Source organism: Oncorhynchus keta, chromosome 32 (genome assembly GCF_023373465.1).
Source record: "Oncorhynchus keta strain PuntledgeMale-10-30-2019 chromosome 32, Oket_V2, whole genome shotgun sequence".
Classification (NCBI taxonomy): domain Eukaryota; kingdom Metazoa; phylum Chordata; class Actinopteri; order Salmoniformes; family Salmonidae; genus Oncorhynchus; species Oncorhynchus keta.
In genome coordinates this window covers 20,095,304-20,107,829 of record NC_068452.1, presented here as the reverse complement: position 1 = coordinate 20,107,829, position 12,526 = coordinate 20,095,304, and the positions used below count along the sequence as shown (strand labels likewise).

The 12,526-nt window shown below is 43.5% G+C and overlaps 1 protein-coding gene across 1 annotated transcript in view; it reads left to right on the top strand.

Moving 5' to 3' along the window:
• The window catches only part of LOC118365770 (synaptic vesicle membrane protein VAT-1 homolog), a 38,784-nt gene that overhangs the window by 15,757 nt on the left and 10,501 nt on the right, over positions 1 to 12,526 (top strand). Inside the window, exon 3 of the mRNA XM_052490831.1 lies at positions 10,888 to 11,058. Coding sequence (XP_052346791.1) covers positions 10,888 to 11,058 — 171 coding nt within the window. The remainder of the gene's footprint in view (positions 1 to 10,887; positions 11,059 to 12,526) is intronic.

Genomic DNA, 12,526 nt, shown 5'->3' with positions numbered 1-12,526 from the left:
AAGGGCAGAGCTGCTGCTTTCAAGGAGTGGGACTCTAACCCAGAAGCTTATAAGAAATCTCGCTATGCCCTCCAACAAACAGGCAAAGCATCAATACAGGACTAAGATTGAATCGTACTACATCGTACTACACATCTAGTCAAATGGCTACCCAGACTATTTGCATTGCCCCCTCCCCTCTCCACACCACTGCCACTCTCTGTTGTCATCTATGCATAGTCACTTTAATTAACTCTACCTACATGTACATACAAGCACATTGACTCTGTACCGGCACCCCCTGTATATATTGTTATTCTTTACTGCTGCTCTTTAAATTTGATTTGATTAGACAAAGCCTGCAGTCCAAACACGTTCATTTTACCCACTCAGCCCTTGCGCTAGCCACTTTCCCTCGGGGGAATTCCTGTCGAAACCAGATGCAGTTTGACTGCCATCTTAAGTTGAGGTCCAATTGCCCCCTAGGCCTTTGATTTAGCTTGAGGGAGTGAGTGGAGAACTTTGATCACTTGCGGGATTGATATGACCCACAATTCAATGCAAACTGTATTCATGTTTCAAACTCTGGTGGCCGCGAAATGTAACATTTTGTCAACATGGCTGCATTTTTGGCATGTGAGACAAAATTATGACACTAGCTTGCTAAACAATTTCTATAGATAACATAGATTTTTGCATTGGCAAATGGGAATGACGCTCAAATGTCTAAGTCTCGTAGTGAGGAGCCTATAAAATGTAGCTAGCTTCATAAACATAGTTTTGGGAATTCAGAAATGGATTGGAATAAATGACCAAGCTATACAACTATGATGATGATCGGAGAGAGGGTATCTTGAAGTTGAGTTTAAAAACAACCAACCTAAAGCTATTAACGTACCTAGAAAGCTAACATAGCTAGCTAGCACTCCTGTCAGGTAGCTAGCAACAGTTAGCCATAGCTGGCTAGCTATGTTAGCTTTCTAGGTACGTTAATAGCTTTAGGATGGTTGTTTTTAAACTCAACTTCAAGATACCCTCTCTCCGATCATCACTCCCCCTCACATGGGAAAGGTACATTTAAGGTACACTCGTATGTGACGATGTAAAAAGTTATTCAAGGGCTGAGGGTATAGAGCCGGTGGCTGTCTACTTTGCGTTTGGACTGCAACCCTGGGTCAGACCCAGGGTTTGGACTGCAACCCTGGGTCTTGCGCTGAGGGCAGACACTGGTTTTGAAGTTCGCAGGCGGGGCTACTTCATCATGTGACCATGACTGACTCATGTCCCCTACATGTACACGTTGAAGTGCTGACAATATACAGCTAACTCAAGTAACATTAACATATCAATACTGAATGTTTACCCTTCCCATATGAATATAAGAGACAGTAACATTATCATACAGTGTCATTCATATTATAATATAGGCTACACAGCTTGCTAGGTAACGTTAGCTAGCATCCTCACATAAACATGCTGGCTGTAGCTATATGCTGACTGTTATCTGAACCATAGCTAGATAGGAGCTCTTAGGCTTACACTTGCTACCATTTAAAGTAACCTTACCAGGCGTCATTTTATCATTATCATGGAAGCCATTATATGAGGGAAAAGATAATTGAGAACGAAGCGATGATAATTCTCTGGGGAGTAGCTTCTTGCCTGGACCTCAGTGCAGTCAAGCAAAATTAAAAAAATACACTGTTGAGATATAAAGCTACGGCGGCAATTTCAGAATGTAACAGGCTGCTACTACAATTTCAGGTACGAATTCAATAAAATAAGTCAATAAAATAAGAAAAAATGACTGTGTTTCAGCTGTTTCAAAAACATTGCTATGCTATTCAAATGTTTATTGTAAGAGTGTTGTCTTAACGAGACAATTCTGTTTACACTGCCCTGCGTACAGGGGGGCAACCTGTGTTGTCTCTCTTGTCGTGATGTGTGGTTTGTCCTATATTTTCATTTAATTTCTTTTTCTTTTTAATCCCAGCCCCCATCCCTGCAGGAGGCCATTTGCCTTTTGGTAGGCCGTCATTGCAAATAAGAATTTGTTCTTAACTGACTTAAACTGACCTTAACTGACCTTTAAATAAAGGTGAAATTAGTAAAACAAATACAAATAAACCGTCAAGCAAGTGTCGTTCGCTACCTCCGGCCGACAAGTTCACAAGTTTACATTGCAGTATATATGTAGCCGAGGGTATTTTTGCCAAAACTCAAGTAAGTGTGAAGATCTTCTTAGTCCACATCCACCCGTGTTTTGTCCCTAGCTAACACCTCTGGTTGGTTGGGTCATGTGGCCTCCTCCCTCACATGGCGGTGGAAGGCACATGTCTTTAATAGTGAACACAGACAGCTTTTTAACAGGATTCAGTGACTCTGTTTGTACAGCTATGGTATATTAAAACAGTGGGTGTTACTGCATGAGTACACAAGGAGCCATTTCTCATATCCAGTCTCAGGGCCAGACAGATATTATTTAATTGTCTGTCATATTTTTTACTGGCAATAAATCAATATATAGATCAACCGCAGGCTTCTTATCGTGGCGACCAGAGAGTCATTGTTTGATGAGCAAATCTTCTGTTTCCGCTGTCATCAGTCTCTTCATCAATGTTACTTGGTTTCTTCCCTCTTATCGGCCTGTGGTGCCGTGGAACCATGCTGGTGAATGAGAGACTACTAGAGCTCTATGTGGCTCTATGGGGGTGCTGCTTGGTGCTGTCAACAGGCTGCTAACTTGTTGGCTTCCACTGTGAGGACCCAGGCAGAGAGGTGTCTAACTCATTGCCTGCAGCAGCACCACCCCCCCACCCACCTCATGACAAGGAAAGATACTGTATGTCCTCTCCTCTCCAACATAATTGCCACTGTCAGTGTTTTAGCTCTCTGGAGATTACATAGGCCAACTCTGTCCTTGTACCCGAGTGAAGAGACTTCAGCTAAGACACTGGCGTGTCAGTGTCATGGCTGTGTGTGAACCGTGAACGTTGACTGACCCCAGCTGCCTCTCTCTCTCGTGGGCCTGTGGGCCGGCCGTTCCCGTCCCCTCTCCCCGAACAATGGCATGTTGTTCTCCTACCATCCCGCCCTCTCTGTCCGCTGGGCTCGCACATCTGCATCCTCCTGTCCTCCACCTCCCCTCCTCCCCCCTCCACATGACTCCCACCGGGGAGGCTCCTCATGACCATGGCGTATCAGTGCTCGATACCTCGTCATCGGGGAGAGTGCATACATTTCCCCCTTTGTTTTCTCCAGAGGGACAGGGCAAGGGAAGGAGTGCAGTGACATTTGGATGTGTTTGGGGGGGGTCTGGGAGATCCACTGTGCCCGGCCAAGAGCCTTTTCCTGCAACCTCTCCCTGAACTGAACCCTGTGTTTATGGATTAGGTCTGGTGTCACGCTCTGGTCTTAGTATTTTGTGTTTTCTTTATTATTTTGGTCAGGCCAGGGTGTGACATGGGTTTATTGTGGTGTGTTTTGTCTTGGGGTTTTGTTAGGTATTGGGTTTGTGGCTTAGTGGGGGTATCTAGCATAGTCTATGGCTGTCTGGAGTGGTTCTCAATCAGAGGCAGGTGTTTATCATTGTCTCTGATTGGGAACCATATTTAGGCAGCCATATTCTTTGAGTGTTTCGTGGGTGATTGTTCCTGTCTTTGTTTGCACCACAAAACCTATACAGCCTTTCACGGTACGGTTGTTGGTTTGTATTGTTTGTTTTTTCATCGTCATTAAACATGTATCAAGAATACCACGCTGCATTTTGGTCCGACTCTCTTTCACCCGAAGAAAACTGTAACATCTGGCCAGCAGCCCTGCATGCCACCACGCCCACTAACACACACACGCACACTAACACACATGCGCGCATGCACACACACATGTACATACACACTTGACTGGGCCTTGGCCTGATTGGTCTGACTAACATTACCCTGTATCCACATTAGAGAGTGGAGAGGAGAGGAGACGATAATGGAAGAGAAGAGAAAGAGGTGTCAGAGTATAGAGAAAAGTACAGAGATGTTGATGTTACCTGCTCACTCTACACTCTTAGAAAAAGGGTTCCAAAAGGGTTATTCAGCTGTCCCCATAGGAGAACCCTTTTTGGTTCCAGGTAGAACCCTCTGTGGAAAGGTTTCCACATGGAACCCAAAGGGGCTCTACCTGGAACCAAAAATGGTTCTTCAAAGGGTTATCCTATGGGGACAGCCAAAACGTTTTAGGTTCTAGATAGCACCTTTTCTAAGAATGTAAGATGTCGCTCAATATGAGATACAGACAGAATATCACTTTGTTAGTTTATCCTACAATTTCAGACAAATCATGTCTCTATTTCAGCATATGCTTTCGCAGTCTACAATGACTCCCCACTGTCGGACTACCCCGGTGCTGTAAGGCTTACCCTAGTTCAGTGAATGCTAATAAGTGCTGTGTTGGAGAGGAGTCCTGGTTGTGTTTGTTTTCTGGGCCTAGCTGGCTGGCATCATACCCAGACGCAGATCAACTGCACTGATAGCACAGGAAAACCAGGGCATGCAACCTCCCCTCCGCAGCCTCCCCTCCCCTCCACTCCAACCTCCAACCCACCCTCCAATCAGAATACACTCTCACTCACAACCGTTGCCTTATGACCCCATTCAACTTAAGCCCCTCCACCCACACACACACACACACACACACACACAGGTGTGTATGTCTGTACATTTGAGTTGGTATTTATTTTTCTACATTGTGAGTTTGTGTTAGGAAGAATGTGTTCGTTGGTGCATGGTTATCAGTGGGTTTCATGAGAACATGTCTGTTTGTGTTTGTGTGTACAATGAGTGTATGTGTTTGTTAGTTTCTCTGTGTGCGTTGGCATTGTGTGAATTCTCACTCAGGAAATCGCAGGTTCTGCCTTCTCGCACAGGATGTGTGTTGTCAATTCACTCACCCAGTCACTAGAAAAGTGCATCCTATAGGTGGTACAGAGTGAAACCTACCCTACGAGAAAGCATACTAAAACACTCAGCGAGTTCACAGCTCCACAGAGCAAGGGGACAACACTATGCTACGTAGCACGGAGTCATCTCTCCTTATAGCAGACACAGGCACACACCCAATGCCGTTCTATGCTCACACACACACACACACACACACACACACACACACACACACACACACACACACACACACACACACACACACACACACACACGTAAGCCTCGTGTAGGATTTGCACAATAACAGAGAAAGAAACGTTGCTCAATCATGTCCGACTTGTTGATCTTGTTCACTGCCCCTTTGCTAACGATAGGATTCTTGGGTTTATGGTTTTATGCCATTCTTTGTGAGCCACAGGCACGACAGGCTAATGATAGGGTGTGGGATATGGTACGCCTGGAGAGTGGAGGCACAGAGAATGACACGGGGGCAGAGAGCATGGAACCCTGACGTGACATGAGTGGCCCCACATCTCTCCGGGATTAGCATTAGCACGCGTGCTCACTAGTGTTAGCATTGCTAGCACCATAGGGCCCACACCTATAACCACAACCTAGCCTTTTTAGGTTCGAAGTGACAGTAAGCACGGTCTGAGGTGCGTTAGCTTCTCCATTTGAGTTGTGCTAAGAAACTAGCTCTATATGAGGAAGTGGCCGAGCAAGCTTACCTCTTAAGCACCGTTCAGACAGATGTGGTCAGTGTGTGGATGACTGTGAGAAAGTGCCTGTGTGCACTGACTGTTTTTTATTTTTTACCTTTATTGAACTAGGCAAGTCAGTTAAGAACAACTTCTTATTTTCAATGACGGCCTAGGAACAGTGGGTTAACTGCCTGTTCAGGGGCAGAACGACAGATTTGTACCTTGTCTGCTCGGGGATTTGAACTTGCAACCTTCCGGTTACTAGTCCAACGCTCTAACCACTAGGCTACTGTACTATGGTATGAGTATGTACAGTAGTAGGAGGTTTGAGTGTTCTCCTTCCCTTTGTGAAATCTCAACAACATTTAGTGGCCCCACCCTCTCCTCACGTTGAACTCTGGGTGTGGACACACACATCATACTGGACTAAATAGCAAAGTGAATTCCATAGTGTTTTGGACAAAATTCCTATTCACTCAAGAAGAGCGTGTTATTGAGACCCAGAGTGTATTTGGTGCCAAAAGTGTGTGTGTGTGTGTGTGTGTGTGTGTGTGTGTGTGTGTGTGTGTGTGTGTGTGTGTGTGTGTGTGTGTGTGTGTGTGTGTGTGTGTGTGTGTGTGTGTGTGTGTGTGTGCTGTTCCTCCCTACACACCCTGGTCAGTAGACGAGGGACAGAGAGAAAAGACAGCGCTTTTGACGGCCCGTAATTGTCTCAGTGAAACCAATTCAATTGAATCGCAAGCAGAACGAATGGAATTACGCGCGGGAATTTGCTTAAGTTGCCATCTTCGCACAGACAATGATTTAGTGTTCAGGCAATGGGTTCGTGTTCACGGGACGACCTCACGTCACATTGCCAGGAGAATGAAGGGAAGAAAAAAAAGGAAGACAAGGACTGGAAAGAGAGACAGATTGCCCTGGTCCACATATACAGCAGATGAGAGAGAGAGATGGAAAGGGGGCACTGACAGGGGTGAGAGGGAGGAGGTTTGCGAGAATCTAGTGAGAAATACCAAGAGAACAATGTGAACCAAAACAATGGGTTACCGATGGGTTCACTGTTTAATCTGAGCACATATTTGTGAAGATTAGCAGATATGAACAGACTTTTCATCCAGACTGTTTCTGTCTGCAGTCTCAGTCCTACTTCAGCTTATTTCTCTCTCTGTGTTGGGGGGGGTGGGGGCTTTTGGCCGTGCTGGCCTGGGTCTTGTGATAGGGGATCAGTCACAAGACGGGCAGACAGGCCCTGGATCTGTGGTTCTCAGGGGGTTCCAGCCAGACACGGGTGCCCCCTCCTCCCTTTCTAACACAGGTGGAAGTGTGGGACAGAGTGGTCGGGAGATATAGGCAGGCGCCAACTCGAAATATCAAAACTATGTCCTACCCCGACAGCTTAAACACTTCGTATTGACTATACACATTACTGGTTTGCAATATCAAAGTATATTTGGGAGCAGAAGTCAATGCTGCGAGGAAGCATATAAAAAGACTCTCCTTTTTTGGCATCCTTCAGGTTAAGCAATTTCTCATCTCTCCAACTCCACACCCGCATACACACTCGTCTACTCTCAGCTGGCTCTAGGTAAGTCGTTATATGGTTATTGGGTGGGTGTTACTGGCTGATCTGTCACATATTACCCCTGGATGAGCTTCTGATTGCCTCCAAATGCCTCCTGTTTTGCCTGGAGGAGAAACAGCCAATGAATCAAAATGGCTCCTTTGCTCAGTCGTCGCCGCCAATTTGGCTTGGGTTTCCCTGGCAACGCAAACTTGGTTTCTCTCTGAGGACAGAACGACAGGGAGAGATGGTTCTAGCTGTTAGGAGGCAGGCTGACTCACTGACAATGCCATCCAACAGCAACACCGTCGCTCTTGTTATTTCATCAAGTTCTTGCCTGCGTTCCAAATGATACCCTCTTCCCTACACGGTGCACTACTTTTGACCAAAGCCATATTGGCCCTGGTCAAAGTTAGTGCACCACGTAGGTGTCATTTGGGACGCCGACCTTCCCTCTTTTTCCTTGACAGGCTTGAACACCGGTGAGAAATGTCTATTGAGTTCCCATAGGCTCAAGGTCTCCTCAGAGCAGAGCCAGGAGGGAATTGGTCCCGTTCTTGATTCTTTTCTTTGTAAGAGTCAAAGGGGAGGGGAGGTCTGCCTGTAAGACTTAGCAACCAGCGACTACAATAGATTAAAATATAACCTCTCCTTGGTTACTTTTGTCTCTGTCTACTCAAGCTTATGGTGTGTGAGTGAGTGTGACCAAGGCAGTGGACCACAACTCCATCTCAACATGTTGCTGATGATAACCACAGTCAACCACGGCAGTTTAAATATGCTTGAGACGGGCGTCTGTTTGAATGTAAATGTCCGTGTTGTGAAAGCTCTGTTTGCGTTGCTCTATTGGCTCTGGCCTCAGATAAGACTCGGCCTTTACTTGGTCAGGCATGAGTGACCTTTATGGGTCATGCTCAGTGCACATCCTCCATCCAGTCAGCCTCCCTCTGTCCTCTCTGTTCTGCCCCACAGTAACCTATTGAGACCAGGCTTAAGACACACACACACACACACACACACACATACAGTATGTTCAGAAACAGTGATTCATACACACACCGATACTACATCATTCAGCCATGCTGATGTAAGTTACACCTACAGAAAGCAATGCTCTCACACAACTGCCACTTTGTCTACAAAGGTCATCACAGACAATACATTGTTCGTCGTTTCAAATATGTATTCCCATATGGGAAGGTTTTGCTTCAACTGGCACAGTTACGAAACAATGTTTTCTTGTTTTTTTGACCCCGTGTCACACATTGCTCCCATAGCCAAAACAAATACCCCAAATTACCCTAGATTCTAAGACAGGTCATCTTGCATGAAGCTAAAGTCAACCAGTGTCATCTGACGTACAATGGCCACTTTCTGTAGTTGTGGATGTTTGTGTGTCTCTACATCTCTGTGTGGGTGTTCCTTTCTGCCCAGGGCGGCGGGTAGGAGGTAATGTGATGTGTGTTTAATGCTCTCCTTACTTACTCCTGAGCCACACACACACACACACACACACACACACACAGCCTCTTATTGACTGACCTGGCCTGTCACAGTAGACAAAACAAATCACATTTCCCTGCAATAGAATGGATGTACATAATGGCATTTATGGGTGCCTCAAGACATATTTATATCAGCTGAGTTGAATTGAGTTGGAGGTGTCTCCCTGAGTGAGTATCTCTTGAGATAATGGCTAGTGAAGCTTGGGTAGAAGTTATTTGGTATTATACTTCCTCCCCATAGTACCCTGCTTAGAGAAACAACTAGGTAGAAAACTACGGGATACATACACAAGTCTTAACCACCCGTCTTTGTCTCCCTATCCTCGCTCTGCTTTATTGGCATGAATGGGTGGTCGCCACGGTCGCCAAAGCAATGTATATATTAGTATTACACACTGTATTACACACAATGTATATACTAGTATTACACACAATGTATATACAAGTATTACACGCTGTATTACACACAATGTATTTATTAGTATTACACACTGTATTACACACAATGTATATACTAGTATTACACACTGTATTGCACACAATGTATATATTAGTATTACACACTGTATTACACACAATGTATATACTAGTATTACACACTGTATTACACACAATGTATATACTAGTATTACACACTGTATGACACACAATGTATATACTAATATTACACAATGTATTACACACAATGTATATACTAATATTACACACTGTATTACACACAATGTATATACTAGTATTACACGCTGTATTACACACAATGTATATACTAGTATTACACGCTGTATTACACACAATGTATATACTAATATTACACACTGTATTACACACAATGTATATACTAGTATTACACACTGTATTACACACAATGTATATACTAATATTACACACTGTATTACACACAATGTATATACTAGTATTACACAATGTATTACACACAATGTATATACTAGTATTACATGCTGTATTACACACAATGTATTTATTAGTAATACACACTGTATTACACACTGTTTTACACACAATGTATATATTAATATTACACACTGTATTACACACTGTATTACACACAGTGTATACATTAATATTACACACTGTATTACACACAATGTATATATTAGTATTACACACTGTATTACACACTATATATACTAGTATTAACACTGTATTACACAAAATGTATATATTAGTATTACACACTGTATTACACACTGTATTACACACAATGTATATATTAGTATTACACACTGTATTACACACTGTATTACACACAATGTATATATTAGTATTACACACTGTATTACACACAATGTATATATTAGTATTACACACTATTACACACAATGTATATATTAGTATTACACACTGTATTACACACAATGTATATATTAGTATTACACACTGTATTACGCACTGTATTAGACACAATGCATATATTAGTATTACACACTGTATTACACACAATGTATATATTAGTATTACACACTGTATTACACACAATGTATATATTAGTATTACACACCGTATTACACACAATGTATATATTAGTATTACACACTGTATTACACACTGTTTTACACACAATGTATATATTAATATTACACACTATATCACACACTGTATTACACACAATGTATATACTAGTATTACACACTGTATTACACACAATGTATATATTAGCATTGCACACTATTACACACAATGTATATATTAGTATTACACACTGTATTACACACAATGTATATATTAATATTACACACTGTATTACACACAATGTATATACTAGTATTACACACTGTATTACACACAATGTATATATTAGTATTACACACTGTATTACACACAATGTATATATTAGTATTACACACTGTATTACACACAATGTATATACTAGTATTACACAGTGTATTACACACAATGTATATATTAGTATTACACACTGTATTACACACAATGTATATATTAGTATTACACACTGTAAATGAACAATATGTTTGAGCAACAATAATAATATATCAACAAAAACAATTCTACATGGAAAATAATGCACAGAAAAAGCAACAATTAAGAAATGTAATCTATTGGGTTTATGGGTTTATGTGTATGACATGTTGGGAGCTTTCGTCTCTGTTATACTATAACAGGGCAGGACGTATAACCTGCAGCAACATCTATCATCTCTACGTTTTCTCCTAACAACCTCTCTCTCTCTCCAGGTGGGGTGGGCATCGCGGCCACCCAGCTGTGCCAGACAGTGAAGGACGTGACCGTGTTCGGGACGGCGTCGGCCAGTAAGCACGAGACCATCAGCCAGGGCGGAGTCACGCACTGCATTGACTACCGTACACGGGACTACGTGGAGGAGGTCCGCAAGATCAGCCCCAAAGGTGAGAGGTCAGGGGTCATCTGACCTATTTTACAGCACTGAGATGGGCTGCGTTTCAAATGGAACCCCAATGCCTACAGTGAGGGGGGAAAGTATTTGATCCCCTGCTGATTTTGTACGTTTGCCCACTGACAAAGAAATTATCAGTCTACAATTTTAATGGTAGGTTTATTTGAACAGTGAGAGACAGAATAACAACAAAACAATCCAGAAAAACGCATGTCAAAAATGTTATAAATTGATTTGCATTTTAATGAGGGAAATAAGTATTTGACCCCCTCTCAACCAGAAAGATTTCTGGCTCCCAGGTGTCTTTTATACAGGTAACGAGCTGAGATTAGGAGCACACTCTTAAAGGGAGTGCTCCTAATCTCAGTTTGTTACCTGTATAAAAGACACCTGTCCACAGAAGCAATCAATCAGATTCCAAACTCTCCACCATGGCCAAGACCGAAGAGCTCTCCAAGGATGTCAGGGACAAGATTGTAGACCTACACAAGGCTGGAATGGGCTACAAGACCATCGCCAAGCAGCTTCGTGAGAAGGTGACAACAGTTGGTGCGATTATTTGCAAATGGAAGAAACACAAAATAATTGTCAGTCTCCCTCGGCCTGGGGCCCCATGCAAGATCTCACCTCGTGGAGTTGCAATGATCATGAGTACGGCGAGGAATCAACACAGAACTACACGGGAGGATCGTGTCAATGATCTCAAGGCAGCTGGGACCATAGTCACCAAGAAAACAATTGGTAACACTACGCCGTGAAGCACTGAAATCCTGCAGCGCCCGCAAGGTCCCCCTGCTCAAGAAAGCACATATACATGCCCGTCTGAAGTTTCCCAATGAACATCTGAATGATTCAGAGGACAACTGGGTGAAAGTATTGTGGTCAGATGAGACCAAAATGGAGCTCTTTGGCATCAACTAGACTCGCTGTGTTTGGAGGAGGAGGAATGCTGCCTATGACCCCAAGAACACCATCCCCACTGTCAAACATGGAGGTGGAAACATTATGCTTTCGGGGTGTTTTTCTGCTAAGGGGACAGGACAACTTTACCGCATCAAAGGGACCATGGATGGGGCCATGTACCGTCAAATCTTGGGTGAGAACCTCCTTCCCTCAGCCAGGGCATTGAAAATGGGTCGTGGATGGGTATTCCAGCATGACAATGACCCAAAACACACAACCAAGGCAACAAAGGAGTGGCTCAAGAAGAAGCACATAAAGGTCCTGGAGGGGCCTAGCCAGTCTCCAGACCTTAATCCCATAGAACATCTGTGGAGGGAGCTGAAGGTTCGAGTTGCCAAACGTCAGCCTCGAAACCTTAATGACTTGGAGAAGATCTGCAAAGAGGAGTGGGACAAAATCCCTCCTGAGATGTGTGCAAACCTGGTGGCCGTCTACAAGAAACGTCTGACCTCTGATTGCCAACAAGGGTTTTGCCACCAAGTACTAAGTCGTGTTTT